The 19,920-nt window shown below is 33.9% G+C and overlaps 1 protein-coding gene across 24 annotated transcripts in view; it reads right to left on the minus strand.

Annotated features, from left to right (window-relative positions):
- LOC121859966 (calcium-dependent secretion activator-like) overlaps positions 1-19,920 on the minus strand; it is a 381,073-nt gene that overhangs the window by 136,221 nt on the left and 224,932 nt on the right. For 22 of the 24 annotated variants that reach the window (XR_006087793.1, XM_042356936.1, XM_042356930.1 and 19 more), the window contains 3 exons: positions 18,449-18,636; positions 11,020-11,034; positions 1,906-1,935 (listed from right to left, as the gene is read on the minus strand). Coding sequence is in view for 23 of the 24 variants with exons in the window: in XM_042356936.1 (XP_042212870.1) it covers positions 1,906-1,935; positions 11,020-11,034; positions 18,449-18,636 (233 nt within the window). In the remaining variant the exon portion in view is untranslated. The remainder of the gene's footprint in view (positions 1-1,905; positions 1,936-11,019; positions 11,035-18,448; positions 18,637-19,920) is intronic. The other 2 variants (XM_042356934.1, XM_042356940.1) reach the window with 1 other exon arrangement.

The raw sequence follows: 19,920 nt of genomic DNA on the forward strand, positions 1-19,920 counted from the left end.
CAGTCAATATTTAGTTTATTAACATTGAAAAAAATATGAAAATATTGTGCTGTTTTTCAACAGTCATTACAACAAGCTCCTTAGTCCTATTGGATTACAGAGGTAAGCGAAATGTAGCAGGTAGCAAATATAAAATTTTGGCAATTGTGGAAACATACATTCCACAAGTACAGCTCTCTCCAATAATTATTTAGCAAGCGTTACAGAATACAAATAAGCTTTTCAAACTATATTTATATAAGTAAACACTATCTATTGTCTTGAAAATTACATTCTCCTCATACCACGATAGAAAAATGAAGTGTAGCTTTTCATTATATATATATATATATATATATATATATATATATATATATATATATATATATATATATATATATATATATATATATATATATATATATATATATATATATATATATATATATATATATATGGCTACTCATATGACTGCATTCCTTAGGCATTTCATGGCTTAAATGCAGCTTTAATACGGTATGATGTAAGCTAAGTTCTGAAATTAAACCACTGACAACACCTATGAATAAGAACAACTGGACTTCTTACTTTGTCCACTCTCAGTTATAGTGCTACTGGCAATTAGTCTCATGATTCTATTGTACACTGAAATAAGTTTTCTACTCATTCAATAATATAATAGCAAGGTACATTTATTGCTGTTTTCTTAGGGCCTCTACCTGGTGGCACGTCCTGTTGGCCACGTATTGTACACATTATACAGTACTGTACAACACTGCATTACAGTCGTACATGACATAGTACACTTCCTGTCTACAGCCAATTAGTGTGCAAAATAGCAGGGATACACTAAGGATTATCACTGCAAATTGTTATCATCAGAGTGGTTTGTGACACAAAACATCTATTTGTGCATTTACTGTACTGTATTGTACTGTTGAAAGCATCAATCTAATGTCAAAGGACAGAGGTCAAATATCCAATATCTTATAAAATCTTAATTTGCATTAGTAATTCTGAGGATTAAGAAATCAATGCTTAAGGTGAAAAAAGCACATACATCTAAAATTCTTAATATAGATGATAAAATTGAGCCAATAATCAACACAGATTTTTCTCCAAATATTTAGGCAAATCTATCTGAGATTATCTTTAAATGAGAAAGATTAATTTTATTTTTCACCTTTTAACCTTTGACACAAAAAAAATACAAAACACCAAATATGAAGCACTACAGCTTAAACATATGAAATCACAAGATATTAGGTTTACCAAAACCACCGTGATAAAACAAAAAACCAACTTGAAACACGGGAGGCCAAAAGATAAGTACAGGTGACTTTCAATATTACACATCTATCATGCTTATCATTAGAAAATATGAGGACAAGTGAACACAACCAACTTTTGTTGAAAATGATCACAGAAAGTCTTAACACTCATATTATTAATACAATTTATTTCAGTAATTTTGAATGTCACTAGAATATAAAGTTAGGTCAGGTAAGGGAGGAATAGTGCAGGTCAGACAGCAAAGGAGTGAGAGTGGCTGCAACTTCCAAACAGCACAGAGTAGCCACTCCATCCAGGCTCCCACATGCATATTATCAGCCCCTCTATCAACTTTAATACTTTAAATAAAGTATTCAAAACTCTTAATAAGATAAATAATGTTAGAAGTACTGCACAAAGATGATTCTATGTTACCTAAGTGGCCCTGAGCCTTTCCAAATTTTACAGAATAATAATAAAAAAAAACTTCTTATTTAACCAAACTGATTAAATACAAATAGTTAATACACCTGTAGTTGGGTGACACAAATCTTAAATGGATGCTACATAGCAAATTGAACAAGAGGAGCTGTGATATGGTGATGGGTGAGGAGTGTGGATGGCAGGTGGGTGACGAGTGTGTGTGTAACTAACCCTACTGTCACCGTCCCATCTTCGGCGGGGCTGTGGGGGGCGACGCAGGGGAGGGGGGAGAATGGCTGTATTAGCAGTCACAACCCACAGATGTTATTCCTCAAAGTTATTTTGCAAATGTCACAAATGTATATTTTTGGAAAGGTACATGCAACACCAACACACCACTTCTTTTACTCAATGCCTCAAATTTGCATTCATCCAATCTATATCATCTACATCCTCTCACACTTTTTAACTCAAATTTTTTTTTTGCTTACTCTAGTACTTAACTACAGATTTTCTTTGTTTTCTTCTACACTACTAAATACTCTTTACAATTAATAATTATTAGTGTGTGGTTAGTGCTGTTCATTTTCTTAAATGTCTTTCATTCACATTTTTTTCCTTTACCCATTGTTTATACAGGTATTATCATTTCACTTTCTTACAATCTATTCTTAATATAATATATTTTCATATTTTACATACATACATACACACAACTACAGTATTATTTATATATATATATATATATATATATATAATATATATATATATATGCCACAGAAATCACTTTAGTGAGAACCTTTAAGTACAGTAATATATTTTTTCTCAGTAAGGTGAATTAAGTGCCACTCTGTATATGGTAAAACATTAGCAGTTTGGACATTAGTATCTTGGACTCCCCAAAATAGTTAGACCCTATCTGACCTCCTCAATAAATTTTCGTGCAAACTGGAAACTTTTAGGGTAATGTATTCCAACTTGTTTTTATGTTTAATTTCAATGTAATAATCACTTTGTTATAACCAAGTTGTTCATTAAGACCAGCTCATAGATAATCTAAGTGATTCGGCATAATTATCTGACAATCTGATGATTATACGTGTACCCACAGGCTCAGTGGCCATAAAGGAAACATCGAGTCAACTAAGAGGGTTGACATGTGGGTCATGTGATAGCATGGCACATCATTTGGGTAAATGAGAAATTGGGATGTGCTGTACTGATCTGCTGTGAAGGTAGGCATGTGCCCCAGCTTGAGTGAGTGAGCTCAAGATTAACAGTTTCTTCAAGGTGCCCCACCCCACCTTTAGTACGTCCATGCCAATGAATTCTAGCTAAAAAATTCTGAAGTTAAACATGCCAAGACATCTTTCAGTATTACTCAGAATAGCCATCCTAGCTCAAGGTTCACCCTGGCCATGGCAGAATACAGTACAGGTTCAGTCCACACAATAACAAAACAAGCTTAAATGATTACTGTCTTCATCACACATTTTCCCATATAATATTTTTTTTAGTTATTACTTTATTTGTGCAGTTTTACTGTAAAAAAAAAAAAAATAAAATAAATTATATACTGTGTGTATATATATATAATTTTTCTTATCATCTTGATTGCACATACCTGTACAGTATACTCTATTCAAGTCATAATGGTTAAGTGTACATCACAGTATTGTAACTACAGTACTGTATAATAAAAATCATCATACATCATATCTTTCGAACCTCTATATTTTCCCCAATGAGTCCGAATTATCAATGTTTTACTATATATATATATATATATATATATATATATATATATATATATATATATATATATATATATATATATATATATATATATATATATATATATATATATATATATATATATATATATATTCTTAATAAATACAGTAATTTCTTTTAATATTGTATATTTCAGTATACAGTATTAAAATTTTAATGGAAATTCAAACTACTATACTGTCCAGTATCTGTAGCAACAATCACAATTTATCTTGATCTTCACTTCCACTGATGATGCCAAACAAACAAGTTTAACACTTCTTATGTAAGCTAAATTAAGGCAATATTATATATAGTAGCCTTTACCATACAGTTTGTCACTGAAGTCATTATCATAAACTGTCAGCCGATGAGATTATCTAATTTTCACCAGAACTACATAAATTTTTCATACACTTATTACCAGTGAATTTGCAACTGTATAGGAGGAACTTATTCTCCAGTAACAGTTAAATTATTGTGAGTTTAGTTAATAAAGCATATCTCTAGTATGCTATCTTACATTTTATAAAGTAAACCTGATCTTACTTGGGTAAGGGAAAGCTAAAAGTTACTAGAGGCAACAATATTTTCAATGCACTAATTTCACTTAGGTTTCACATTATCAACAAAATACAGAAATCTTTCCTGGTAATATTTAGTGTTGATAAATGGAAGTATTTTCTTTTCTAAACAAATACGGCACAATGAAAAATCAACTTACATCTGCCGACACCCACGTCCTGTATTCAATTTATTCTCAAGTATAGTGTATAAGCTAGACGTCACATTCTGGATTGAACAAAAACGTTATGACAGGAGAAGAAGTTTTGTTCAGTTAGTACTGGTGCAATTAAAGTGTCAGGTGTATCAAGTTAACTATGTGATTGTTGCTCGCTGCTTCATACATAGTAGTTTAAAGGCTATTTTCATACAACTTACTAATATTCAATCTTATTTTAAGTAAGTAATCTGTTGAAAAATTAAAAGGGTGTGATAATTAGAGCATGAAAAAGGTGGATACCCAGACCTTTTACCCCTAACTTACACCTGTAAGGTCATGTGTCTATAGCAAAACACATATATTTATGCTTTCATATTAGAAAGCAGCCACTGGCTAAGGAAACTTTTTTTCTCTAATATGTTAAAGGAATTTGTTTTTTGTTTTTTAGTAAATAATAAACATTTCCTCACCTTCAGTTCTCATAAAACACTAACTTCATAGTACCTCATCATAATCACACAGTTTTTCTAATAACCATATTGACACACAGATGAGTAAGGGAATTAAAGATACTGTACTGGGATTTCATTGATTTCTGTACCAATTTTTATGTCGAGTTTAATTTTTCAACAGGATAGCTACCAAGGATAATAAAGAATAATAACAGAATTATACAAAGATAACCATCAAATTTCCATAAAAAGCTTTAATATGGCTTTTAATAATACCAAGGAAACTCATAATCTTATAAGTCTACAGGTTGTAACCAAAGTAGTTAACACATGACAATAATGGCTGGCACCAATGTAAACAATTAGTGTAACTCTGGATTTCTATCACTAGGCTGCAGTCCATCCAACTCCTCACTTCAAGGAGACAGATCACTAAACAACTCAACCTCTTAACATATCTTTGTTGTGCTTAAACACCAAGTTATCACTTTGGGATAGAGAGATCCATACCATACAACTCCTGCATTATTTGTACAGTAAGGTGAATTCTTGGATATATGTTTATTTTACATTGCAGCAGTTATTTCAATTATAGTGATGATCTGAACTTTGTTTTTTTGTTGTTGTTAACGATGGTTATTTGTGATGCCAACTTGGCCACTCACTCATGACTAAAGGTAGAACTTGGACTCGCAGTGGAAGTAACTTTGCCAATGCCTTAGGATACTATTTTGTCTAACAGTGTAGTGTCTCGTCCATGGGGTAACAATTCCTGGTTTAAAGCTAAATATGTTTTTTAGGAAGCCCTATCATGGATGCTCATGGTAAGGACGACTGGGATTCTTCTCATGGGGGAATGAGTCTGCACATAATATTTGTCATACAACAGATTTTGTGTATGTTTCTATACTTCATATGTGTTTGACTGGAGAGGACTGAATATTCTTAATAAAAACAATAAGGTTTTGACCGACTGCAGATAAAAGTGCTATTACCCATCCGACATCACTACTCAGTACCTGTAACATTTATGGAAGGACTAAAGTTCTCTATGTCAACCTAAACCAAAGGACTGAGTAATGTCATCCAACAAAAATGTTTTACCCGGCAGGTCTATAACACCTGGAGTTCACTGTAAGACCCTTTTATTAAGGGCATACCAGAGAAATCTTTTGAGTTAGAATACTCTAACACAAGCTGTTTTCAATTTAATACCTTTTTTTCATTAACCCTATTTTCTAATGGGATTTTTAAACCTATTATGAGATTTTAAATTAGGTCTAAATTGATTTTAGTATATTTTTCAGATAATTCCAAGGATTCAAGGAGTGTAGCATAGGAGCGTAATAGACTATAAGAAGGTCTGAAGAACCACTAGTGTATAATATGTCCAGCTCATGTTACAAGCAGTCGAGATATGGAAGCTTCATTATGGAATTTGCATTAACGGAATCTGAAAAGAAATGCCAGGTAGCGACGTGTCCTCCTAATACAGTCAGTTCTGCTATAACGCGATAGCTGTGTTCTTGTAAAACATCGTGCTATAGAAATTCGCGTAATAGAAATAACAGGGCTTATGGAGAAAATAGGGTTAGGTGCAGATTACTACTCGAAATCAAAAAAAATTTAGTAGTTAGCCTAACACAAAGGATAGCATAGTCTAAATAAATGTTACATTCATATCTAATAATGAAATCATACAGTAAATGTAACACTTTACCTTGAAAAAATATGAATATAACTTGATGGGGGAGAAGGGTGATTTTGAGGTAGATAACATCGAGCTTCTCTTCAAGGGCTATAGCCTTTCTTTTACGATCATCACCAGGAATGCGATCACCAGAAAGCTTCTTGGAGAAATTCTTCTTTACCATATTCACAGTTAATACCACAAAATTGGAGAAATAGTAAGCAAAAATCGCGTTACAGCAAACAAGCGTTCGCGTTATACAAATATCGTTCCTCTATTCATAAATCGCGTTAGAGCCAATTCGCGTTGTCAAAACACGTGTTATAGCAGAACTCACTGTATTACTTATTAAGTAATTATTAGATGTTTTAATTGCCTGTATGTTAGCCTGGCGAGTTATTGCTAGGCATTAACATACCTAGGTATAAGCTAGGCGTCGCATTCTGGATTGAACAAAAAAATTAATTCCAGAGTTAATAAAAATTTTTTTAACAAAATTGAAAACTATTGCTAGCCTCTGATATTTTACAAAACAAAAAAAATATAAAAAGACATTCAAACTACTGTACCTTTAAATTAAAAGGACATACAGTTTTAAAAGTATTATAGCCATCTTGGCTGACAGGCATGGTACATTACATCACCTGAAGTGCCATTCTGCACAGTTTCCAAAAGCAAACATCTTCAAAAATCTAATTGAGGTGATTAAACTTACACATCAGGCCTACAGGCCAGAAGCAAAATTTAATGATGGGGGATTTACAACTTTGTTAGCCTTTTAGAGAGGAACATTTTAGAAGTCAATTCTTCAAGAGTGCCAGTTCTTTGGAAACAACCTTTATTAGGCACCACCTGGCCAAGGAGATAAGGCAGGATGTTGTGAGGCAGTGGATAGTTTGCAAGGATAGTTTGATAATTCTGCACAATAACTTTCAATTGCTTCTAACATGAGGTGAAGATCCTCTGTAACACTGTAGTTAATTTTGCAGTCTCCTTCTTTTATCCAGCTGGCTGATGACTCAAGTCTCCTTGGCTCAATGTAAAACTTAGAAGTCAAAGATTAATTGTGAAAATCCTATTTTATGAATGTGTTGGACCAAGAAGTTTTGGAACCCTCTCTCCCCCAAGGTTTTGTTATGGTGATTAGCTGGACTGAGACCTGGTGCTGGAAATCCAAACTTTTGTAACACTAAAACACAATTAGCTTTCAAGCCTTAAGTGATAAACTTCTGCCTCGAGACTTCTCTTTCAAGGTAGGAATAGTTGTCCAAGTTATTGCAGCCAGTTACAGTCAGGGATTATCCTAAATTACAACCTGTAGACTGAAGAATAAGATCACAAGTCTCATGACATAAATGCAGCCATAAAATGGGATTTCCAATATCAATTATTCATATCTAAATTAATGTATCTAATCTAATATTTCACCTTTATAGCATCATAGACACACACACATACAATCATAATATTAATATATATATATATATATATATATATATATATATATATATATATATATATATATATATATATATATATATATATATATATATATATATATATATATATATATATATATATATATACTGTACACACAAATAGTCTAAAAAATTTAATTTTGCTCAAGAAACATACTCAGTAAGCAGTGAAGTACAAAGGACATTTCTCTTAATAAACTGCCATAAAAGAACAAATATAAATTACTGCATCCTATACCAACCATTTCTTTTGAAATCTGCACAATAAAGGAATGATTGACCTTGAAATCCTTTTTTCTTTTTTTTTATTGAACCCTGAACTAGGCAGTTCAAGTAAAAAGCACTCACTAAGCCATTGGTCTGCATCTAAGAGACTTATCATCACTGACAAAGAATAAACTAAAAAAATCAATTAAGAGTGGGTTCCATTTGTACCATTAGGAGCAGTGTAAATACAGCACACTGTATGCTAAGTATTCTTTACAAAAGGAGGCAGTATGGTCGGCATTATACTTGCCCACATTCACTTCCTTAACTGCAAAGTTGGTACCCATTTACAACTGAAAGAAGTGATGATGCCCTGGATGTGAATCACTGACCTTAAAACAGGAGATAAGAGCTGTATCCATTCTGTTGCTATAAACATTAAACAAATAGTAAACCTCCCCTGCAACAACTGCAGTACTGTATAGCCTCAAAAAAAATAATACAGTAAACAAAAACCGAGACTTTTTGCTCACTGACAGTAGGGGGATGAAGCTCAATAAGCACATGACATCACAGAGGCAAATATCCCTGAGAAAGTGCTCTTAAGTGCTACCAGGTTATAAAGTCTTAGAATCTTGATTATAGGAAATGCAGACTGTGTAACATCCATGTTTAGATTAATTATCAAGAAAACTTGTCTGTTCATTAGTCTATTCCATAATAATATCCATCATCCATTGGCTAAACCGAGAGTATAAATCCTTCAGTCTACACTCGAAGTCTCATTCATCAATGAGAAAATAAGACGTGGCCTGAGGCTTGCCCAACTGACAAGCAGGTCAGTGGTGAAGAGGATAAAAGTAAAAAGTAAATAAAAATTCGCTTCCACGAAAGATCATATTGTCTACAAGAAGAATTCCTGAGGAATTCTACCAGGAATATTTTAAAATCAAAACTGTAAAAAAAGTAAGTCTCCCATTGGTCTGACTGCCCATTAGGGACAGTGTGGGTACCACACAGTCATCATCATACTCTCAGTGCTGTAAAGCAGACACAAGACTTCTGAACTTTTAATCTTGTTTCCAAACACTCACTAATAAAAAATAAATAAATAAAAAATGGACATTGTAAGAGAAACAAGCTGCATGTTTTCAAGAAATAAAACAGTAAAAATAAATAAAAAATAAATAAATAAATAAAGCATGTACAGTATTAGGAACTGGTCATTTCTTATGATTGTCCATAATGTGGAACAAACTGTCACACACCAAGAATACACAGGGCATAAAATTTTAATTCATCTGAAAAAAAGAAAAACCTCAAGAGAGTTAAAATCAAATCTATATCTATGTAATATCATGTTACAAGTGTAACAAGACAACAATGTATTATAACATCAATAAAAGTAATTAAAATAATGAGGATTAATCAGCCTTATCATTTCATCCCTGGTATGAAAGACACGAGATCAAAGTGTTGAAACTACTTTTTCTATAGGAGTCCCACCCAGTGGAACCACATGTATGGAGGGGCAAATCCAGATTTGGGGAAAATGACAAATTCACACTGAATAATTCAACCCAATGAGAGATCTCCCAAGGTGGTTCCTTTAAGTTCCTGTATGGAACATGACACAGACCCCTATATCCTCTCAAACAGAAAATAGTACATACAGATCTGTTAAATCTTGAAGTGGAAAGCTTAGTGAAACTCCTAAACCACTTGTATAACAAATATTTCAATACTGCAATTTTATTTTGGCATAAGCAAGAAAATTCACTTCTGTTTGCAGGTTGGTCAATAAAAACAAACCTTCAAAAGAAAGACTGGATTTGCTCATTGTGAGATAAACTGGTAACTTGTCACATAATGGTGATGCCTGTTCAGAGTAGGATGAATAGTAGCACTGTACCTCAAAATGGATCTTCAACAAACTGTAAAACACATTTTTAACATGAAATAACTAAACTTTACCTAATACTGAGGTCTGTGTGGCTCTTCCAGAACAACTTATAAATGTAAGTTAGTCCCATTGGCCTAATAACCCATTGGGGATGATGTAAATCGAGCACATTGAAAAGCCTTGGTACACAAGGGGACAGTGTGGCCAGTATTTGAACTTAACCAAATTCACTCCTCTTAAACAAAGTCAGGTACCCATTCAAAACTAGTCAATTGGGGGTATCCTATGAATGAATCAGTGACTCTTAGGAAAGGAAGCAAGGGCCATTTCCTTTTGATCATTGCCCTATAAAAGAAAATAATCAGAGACAAAACACTTGTCTACAAAGTTGTGCGTAGAGTAAACAGGGCAGCCAACTTTTCAATAAGAAATATGTGAGAATGGTGTGATGTGTGACATCTCATGCTCATTTGACTTCCTCTCTATATTGCAATACTGTACTTACACTATAGGATGTTTACAAATTAATTAGATTAGTTCCAGTCACTAATGTCACATCTCCTAGATTCAGACCAAAGGCTTATAGTGAAGGGCAGCTGGCCAAATATGGTGCTGTGTTTGAAGTCTTTCGGCCATTTAATTTCTCTAACTAAATCTAAGAAGGCCTGATGGCACCTTATCTATTTACCCAAAAATCACTCCCATGCCAAAGACTAAAGATAAACATCATAAATATTTAAACATTATATTTACTGTATCTTTTATTTTTATTTTTGAGATACTAGAGAAAATTATCTTTAACTTGAAACCAATATATTTGGTTCACTAATCGAATAAACTACGGGTATTGAAATATTTAATATAAATTCAAATTTGCAGGCATTAAAGTGGTTAACTGGGACTGAGAATACCAGAAGTTTGCTGATGCTTTATATATATATATATATATATATATATATATATATATATATATATATATATATATATATATATATATATATATATATATATATATATATATATATATATATATATATATATATATATATATATATATATACTGTATATATATATACTGTATATATACTGTATATATAAAATTACTTCTTCAGACATACCTTACAGTTTGATGACTGCCATAGAGAAACACACAAATTTTCATCAGTTAGGGAATATGGAAAAATAAGACTATCGTACGCATAGTATACACTCCTTACAATTATTTGGTGAATATACAGTATTCATATATATGTACGTACACACACACACACACACACACATACAAAAACAGTGGTTAATTTGTATAAAAATAGTGGAAAGCACAAAACTATGTGAAATACAAAACTTATGATTTTGGTACATTGAAGTATTTGAAGTATTTCTCACAAATTAACCACTATATATATATATATATATATATATATATATATATATATATATATATATATATATATATATATATATATATATATATATATATATATATTTATTTATATATATACAGAGACAGACAGAGAGAGAGAGAGAGAGAAAGAGAGAGAGAGAGAGAGAGAGAGAGTTAATTAGTCACATATATATGAAGGTTTGATAAGAAGAAAATCTACTTAAATATAACATGTTGTTGGAAAGACTGTACTGTACCACATATGGTTGTAATTTACTAACAGAACAGTATCCATACACTGGTGAGAAAACACTACTGTATTCTGTCGAAATATACAGACAACAACAAAAAAATTCAAACACTAAATGGAGAAACATGACTTTTTTATATGGATAAGAAAGTTGTTAGTAACAGTACAGTGAGCTAGAACAGTGCTAGATCCCCCATGGCTGCCTATGAATCTTTATTCTTATTTTCCTAAGCCAATAATTATCTCCATACATGCAATTCTCTAAAAGACTCGGCAAAATTTTTTTAATATCTATGTTAGAATTTTTTATAAAATGAATAAAGAATTTCCTAAAATACCTCAGCATAAATTAATACATGAAAGTATAAATAAATACGAGAAATGTTTCCCCATAGTAAATACTTGACAAAATCTTGATTCTTGATGCAGTATGCCAACAGTTCTGACAGAGATCTAACCCAATCAGCTGTGAGAATTTAAAAATAATTAGTTTATAACTGTGGACACAGGCAACTTACACAACACAAGAGAATAATCAAGATTTGGCATATTCAAATACTTTGCGATGTAATACATAGAATAAAAAATAATAGAGAAAGAGTAAGAGTATGTAAGAAGAGGGGAAAAGAAGCATAAAAAAAACAAAATACAAAAACAAGAATAGATTATACAAAGAAGAGAAATTATACAAATTAACTGCACATGAGTGTAGACATGTTTCCCTCTTGCAGGGTCCTTCCTGCTACACTGCCATAATCCAAACAAAACATCATAACTTCACCTTCAATGTGCCACCAGATGAGCTCTCATACAATGTCCCCCCAAAAATATGATCCACATTATGTAATTAGAAGCATCTCTATGCTAAAAATAGAACCCAGTTACAGCCTGCTGAAATGAATTAGGCATGAAATTTGCCATCTGCCAACTCAATGGTGCCTCAGGCCTCATGTACAAGAATCCTGCATGGCCAATGTTTAGCTGTATCCTGGGTGGTTGCATCAGTTTTTGATGACAGAAAACAGGTAAACTTCAAGATACTAGCCCAATTTTTGCTTTCAGAACAGTGACCATGAGTCTCTCAGACCAGCGACCATGAGTCTCTTAAAACAGTGACCATGAGTCTCTCAGACCAGTGACCATGGGTTTTTAAAAACAGTGACCATGAGTCTCTAAGAACATGTCAGGTGAGGAACAGGCTGGCATCCTTGCCCTGCTGGATGAAAAAGCTCCTCTGAAGGAAATTCAGGATGAGGAATAGCACCAATTAAAACTGAAGTGCTATGCACACAATTTTCCTGTCGATTCTGTTCCACCTCAGAAATTGTCTCCTGTGAGGCCAAGTAAGGACTCCATGTTGAGTATTTTCAAGGGTTCAATATCCTCTCATCCCCTGTAACTGAATTAAGCCTCTTCTATGTACAGTACCTGTACAGTACTTTTATTACTAAACATGTTGGACTTGTGCTGTCAAAGTTTGCAGGCTCCAACCTGCACGAAGGGCAGAAATGGAGCAAATTGTCTATTTCTAGATAGTTCTCAATAAGTGTCACTCTAATGCAGCTAAGTTAGCATGTAAGTTAACATCCCTTTAGACAAAGCACAATAAAGCAGATCTCATTAAAACATTCACAATCCTAAAAGGGATGGAAAACGTGAACCCGGGACATTTATGTGTGGTGTCACGCACCACCAACATGAGAGAACATGACTACAAGCTCACCAAGTTATCATGCAGAAGAAAGGTAAGAAAATACTTTTTCACACAGAGGTCGGTGGACCTATGGAATGATCTGCCAGCCCAAGTTGTGGAATCAAAACCAGTACTGGGCTTCAAAATAGCCCTTGACAAACCTATCAAGAACAATGGAGGGATCCTACACAGGTCACTGGTCTCCTTCCCTCGGCATGGCCACCTCTACTGGGTGGCCATTAGGTAAAGTTAACTTTGTCTTGTTCAACAAATTCAGGATGAATTGAAAAATGAAGAGGAGATTAACATACACTCAATTTTATTACTAGCTCTTATTAATGATGAATCAAGATAATGAAAATGCTATCATAAGCTATGAAGCATGAGAAAATTTTGGGTCCTAAGGAACCAGCTATCACACATAATTGCCCCAGGGCAACTGAATACGTAGTAGTTAACCTTCTTCTTCCTCAATACAAGTGGAATTATCATCTAGTGCTGCCAAAAGTAAATACAAGAACAGGACTGGATTGAAAATGTAGCTGGGAAAATGAAGCTGTTTATCATACAAAGTACTGTATAGTACGGCAACATTCTGACCATTTCATAGGACACATATTTTTTCAATCACAGCAGAGTTAGATGTACAGTTTACAAGTTTTATCAACAGCACTCAGATGCCAGTTTTATTATTATAAAATAATATTTGATAGAATGAAGATTTATAAATAAAATATGGAATAAAAATGTTCAATAAATAAATGCCAATAAATCAGTAAACAAGTTTCTACAAGCATCAACAACTCATAACTTTAGTTGCTAATTAACAAATACTGTACATGTACACCAACATCTATCAACACCTCTCCCACTAAACTATACCAGCTACTAATACACACTTAAATAAAAAAGAAAGCAAACAGAATATAAAATAAATGGGCAAAAAAGTTTGGAAGTAAAGGTTAGTCCATGTTATAATATACCCAGTGACCTTAGCTTATATTATCAGCTGGCAGGTAATGGTACTACGAGAAAGATTATTATCTACACATCTACAACTTGGAGAGAACGGAAGGCACATACTATACTCACATAATACTAAATGGGAAGTATGTTTCTTTTAATTTATTTTCTTCATTCATTTTTACTTATCCTTATTGCCACTATCAGCTGACATACTTATGTTTTTAATACTTTCTAAATCATATACAGTATTACAAAACATCACCATTTTTTGCAATTGTGTGCTTGCCTACATTGTTTTTGTACATGTTAAACCAGATCCAGATTTCTGATTTGCCCCATGAGGGGGCTAGCTTATTGGGCACCCCCTTGCATCCTGCGCAAGGCGAAGCGCATAAGCATTTACAGCACCCAAAAGGAAAGCATGCGGAATTCATGCTTGCAAAATTGCATGATAAATTCTACTGATTCTACCTACTGTATTTATATCTCCCACCACAACCACCACTACTGTTGCTATGTTAATGTGCAAGTTGAGGGAGCTGCTCCAGAATCCAAACCTCCTGAGAATGAAAACAAACCATCGCTCAACGGTTCAGTTCTGCTAATATCAGAAATAGTTCAGTGATGGTTTGTTTTTATTTGCAGGAACCGTGGAACTGTAAATTGTAGAGTAGCTCCCTCAACATGCCACAGTGACACAGCAAAAGGTTGGGAAATATAGATAGATAAAGTATAATGGTGAGTTATGTTATGACGCAGGCCTTTTGCCTCAATCTTTTTGGTTCTATGGATTTAAATACATACACATATCTTTTTGACAGTGCTAGATTATTTCTGGGTATGATTACTGTAATCGTATTTGCCAAGATTTCTTAGATTGGGTTTAGATTGGAGATGAGTTACAGTAGAACTTAAAATTACCTGACAATTGCATGTCTGGAATGCTGTACTATCTGACTGGAAATACTTTGGTAACCACATTTCAATTAATGTAAATCATTAGCATAATAACAACAATGGAGCCTATATTCTGTAAGCTCAGTAATGAGACTGTTGTCACAGTGAGGCATGATGAGATACAGTGCAATGTTTCAGGATAACAAATGTTCAGTTGAGTGACAGTCAATTAAAATGATTCTCCAAAAAATTATACTGTATATATTAGTAGGTATTATTCAGGATCAACAAATCGACTTGCCAGATTAAAATAGAATCGATGTAAACTGTGAAAAAAGTGAGAATGGTCAAAACTACTTGGTTTGCCAATTTCATCTTATTTTTCGGCTAGGCCATTTTCCACAATATACTATTTTCATAGTTGATTTGTTGTTTAGAAATAATAATGAATAATATTTGCAATATCAGTATAGTACTAAAGTTCCATTTAACTGAAATTTACCAATACACTAAACATCTACCAATCTTGAATACACTGCGCTGATGAGTGTTTGCCTCACAGGCAGAGGCAGTCTGCCATACAGTTGCCTGTTTGGTGAAAGGTGGTTGACTTTTCAGTGTATCTACAACATTTGGTTTTCTTTTAACTTACTTGGTCCTTTAATCATATTTTTTTTTTTTTTACCTTTTTGTGATGTTTTACTCAAAACAATAACACATAGACAAATAACACAACTGCTCTATAGAAGCAGGTACACACTGCCATTTTTCCTAACAAACATATCTGATTTTTAGCCATTTTTCAGACAAAAAAGTGCATCTTATATGCCGTAAAATACAGTAACTGAGTTTGTGAATGGCCACTTCACAAAAGGTCAGTCTCAAGATAAAGAAGCTACCATACAGAAAGATGTGAAAGCTAACTTCTTTGGAGTAAGAGTTGCAAACTATTGGAATAACCTGCCAGGGAGTACGATGAGAACACTGAGTGTGAGCTACTTTTATGTCTAGGCTAGACAAACACTGGAGCTAGTTCAGGTGTATTTAAGAGCCCGTACATACCCAGTACTGTACTTTCTATCCATGCATAACAGAGAATTGACCGACCACCCAAGCAGCTTGTAAGTTGACACATGATGAAGAGGATAAAGTAAAGTCAATAACTAAGCCTATGGTTTTTCATCATTCACATCATCTTGTACCTTTCATGGCAGGACCTTAAGGTAAATGGTAAAAAGTAAGCAAAATTTTTTGGATTTTTGTACAGATAAATAGACTGAATTTCATAAGCCTGTACATTTATGTAGCTATTGTGGATTAACACAGTTGTAAATAGGAAATAATGTACATAGGGGCATTGTACTCTTACTTTGCTCTAGACTGGCCAACTGAAATCATACCCGATGTCTGTCTTGGTCATTGTCTAAGGATCAAATATTATAGAACAAGTTGAATAAGGACAACTTTAGAATCTGTGGTTCTCCTTATACTGTACCTTATATACAGTACAAGGAAACATTTAGCTACATTCCTGAATGATACATCTTAAAGGAGCTACAAGGTAATCAAAGAGTTTCAGGAAGCTATATAGGTTGAATTTTCTGGTCAGTCATTATGAAAAATCTAGAGGATACTTACCCAATTAGTTACATACAGTACAGGTAAGTTAAATTAAGTGATAACAATATATTACGACAAAAAATATATACTATCTTTCACGAGGTAATAAGTGATAATTTTTATTCCGAAACTCTATAGGACCCTTCATGTTTGATGTCTGTAAAATGAATAAATAATTCAAGGACCAAGTAATGCGAAGAAAAACGAATGTCACAAGTACATTAACAGGTTGACGCAATTACAAAATTCAGTTTAGTGTTGTGCAGATTTAAGAATTTTTTTTTTTATTCAAATCACAAGTGTACAGTATTTGTTGTTACTGCATTTAGAAAAATATTTACCTTACCAGAATAATAGAGAAAGAGTAAACACTTATAAAATAAAGTAGAAAAAGTGGAAACTTCTAAAACTAATGTGAATCAAACATAAGTGCAAGAATTCTATAAAGAAGTTAACTGAAAACCATTTATGATTAAAATAGAGCAACTAACAACCAAATCAAACCTATTTTAATTAAAGAGTGTAAGATCAATAAAACATATAATTTGGTTGGTTCATTTTGTCTGTTGTAATACAGTACATGGTAATGGTAGGGCAGGGGGTGTGGGGAAGGAAGCTGTTCTTTGCCACCCCACTGCTAGCTCCAAGCAGCAGAACACTCCACATTCTGAGATCACATTTTTAAAGACGTTTTTGCTATTCTACAACTTTGTGACATAACCTTTTTTTAATCCATTAGTAACCTTATCCAGTTTCTGTCTTGCAATAGGTAGTGTGTGTGTGTGTGTGTGTGTGTGTGTGTGTAAGCACACTACCACGGTGTGTCACCATCCTGGCATCGCACAGTCTTACATTTGCTTATCTACATATTACTGGAACTTTCCATACTGTAAGATATCATCCACTGCACATACACCAACTGGCTCCTTCCTAATATGTATAGTTGTGAGCAAAAGCTCACCCCTCTTGGTCAGATTGGGTCACAGAAACGAGTCTCCGAATTGACTTACCATGATTGTAGTCTGGTGCAGGTGTGCTGCTTTATCTCATTGGGGGTTGATACTGCTACAGTTTGGGAGGCCCAGGGAGGGGGCAAACTTTTGTTTGCAACTGTACATATCAAGTGGGGTCATGTGACCAACCCCACCCTCTAAGACCAAGGAGCCGGGAGAAGTGCAGATGTGTTTGTTTGTGTGTGTGTGTGTGTGTGTGTGTGTGTGTGTGTGTGTGTGTGTGTTTGTTTGTTTCAAATAAGTTCTCAAATATATAACTGTACATAGAGACCCAAATATCATCCTTTGTGAACATCATTTACAGTTAAAACATTAGCAAACAGACTCTTAACAATATATTTCTTAGCTATCTGTATCCGTAATGAATTCATCTTACTGAATGTGAACAAATCCCTGATAAACCAAATCTTAATACTGTAGTTAAATCCATTCACTTCAAGACAACCACATACTAAAACACAGCATCAATAAATAGGTTAATATGGGTAACATTAATTTCAGTTATTCAACCAACATTTTCAAATTTTCTTAGTCAAGTAATGGTACTGTAATTATATAATGAAATTCACCAGTATTTTTCATAAATTTCAAACATTGTCATTTATACCTATGAATAGAATTGATATAACTAGTTAAAAAATCACTCCCTAATAAAAACCTTGACCAACATTAATAGGTCATTAATTTTCATGCCATAAATTTACAACCAAAACAGATTACTTGCCTGTTTCCATGAACGTGGGAGGCACAGAAGGCAAAGGAGTAGTGGATGAGAGTTGGGTCAATCATCTGGCCCTTCTCTGCTCGGTCTAGGAGGTCTTCCAAATAACAAAGATGTCTATAACAGCCGCGTACACCATACCGAGCCTGGTACTCATCTAATACAAAAATTTGACCAGGACTGAACCATCCCTAAGGGTAGAAATAAGAAGCTTTAACCAGACACATATGTATATGTAAATAAACATTAAAATATATTACAAAAACATACAAAAGGTACTCATGCACTTAAACTTTTATCAGGATCTTAACATCCTCAAGAAGTTCACAGTATAAAGTCCACTTTATGAGAGAGAATATGTAATTTAGTGTGTAATAAGATACAGTACTAAGTTGCCTAAAAATATCTTGATATGAATAGCCATCTTACCCAGTTATTTCTTTATCTTGCTACACAAAGTGAAGAACCTCATCCACTGTGTATGCCACTTTAAATCTACAAACATCTGTTATAAATGAAGATTTACGAATAAATTCATTTTTGTTTGTGTCTATTAACATCGATGTTGGCAATGTTGCCAAGTTAGACTTACCACTGTAGACACATCTCCCTACCCCTCTGCTCAGCGTGCTAACTTGCATACTAAGAAATATATATTCCCTTTATATTTTGACCTTGTGTTAATTTTTTTTGCCTTTTGTATATGTAGGATTGTGTGTGCATATGACTTCGTAGGAAAAAAAAAGGAAAAAGTGAAGAAGGTTTGTATATCTACCTGAAATTATGAATTGAAAAATATCATAACAGCCTGGTAGGAAGAGGTCTAAGGGGATATGGTCACACTGATGAGTCTAACATGGTAAGAATGCCACCAGCAATGTTAACAGATGCCAGGCCAGAGAAATTCAATCTGTACTTGCAAGTGACATTCATTCACAAAATCATTCTCCTCTTCAAATTATCTGGGCATGATTAGTTTAATGGAAGGTTATCCTATTCTTCCCAAGAAGGCAAAGGGTCAGGGATCAACTCACTTGAAGGTGAGGGATCAGGGATCAACTCATTGGAAGGTGAGGGGTCAGGGATCAACTCATTGGAAGGTGAGGGGTCAGGGATCAACTCATTGGAAGGTGAGGGTCAGGGATCAACTCATTGGAAGGTGAGGGGTCAGGGATCAACTCATTGGAAGGTGAGGGGTCAGGGATCAACTCATTGGAAGGTGAGGGTCAGGGATCAACTCATTGGAAGGTGAGGGTCAGGGATCAACTCATTGGAAGGTGAGGGGTCAGGGATCAACTCATTGGAAGGTGAGGGGTCAGGAGTCAACTTGAGGACAAGGAAGAAAAAGTTTAAGAATGACTGGCTCAGAGCATGAAACTAATGGATAATTTGTCATTTGCTTTCTTGATGTTGTTTCTTGTTTGAAATTTTCAGCTGAATTCATGCATAGACACAGGAAACAGCTTTAGTCAAAT

The sequence above is a fragment of the Homarus americanus genome, unplaced genomic scaffold (genome assembly GCF_018991925.1).
Source record: "Homarus americanus isolate GMGI-L3 unplaced genomic scaffold, GMGI_Hamer_2.0 scaffold38393, whole genome shotgun sequence".
Taxonomy (NCBI): domain Eukaryota; kingdom Metazoa; phylum Arthropoda; class Malacostraca; order Decapoda; family Nephropidae; genus Homarus; species Homarus americanus.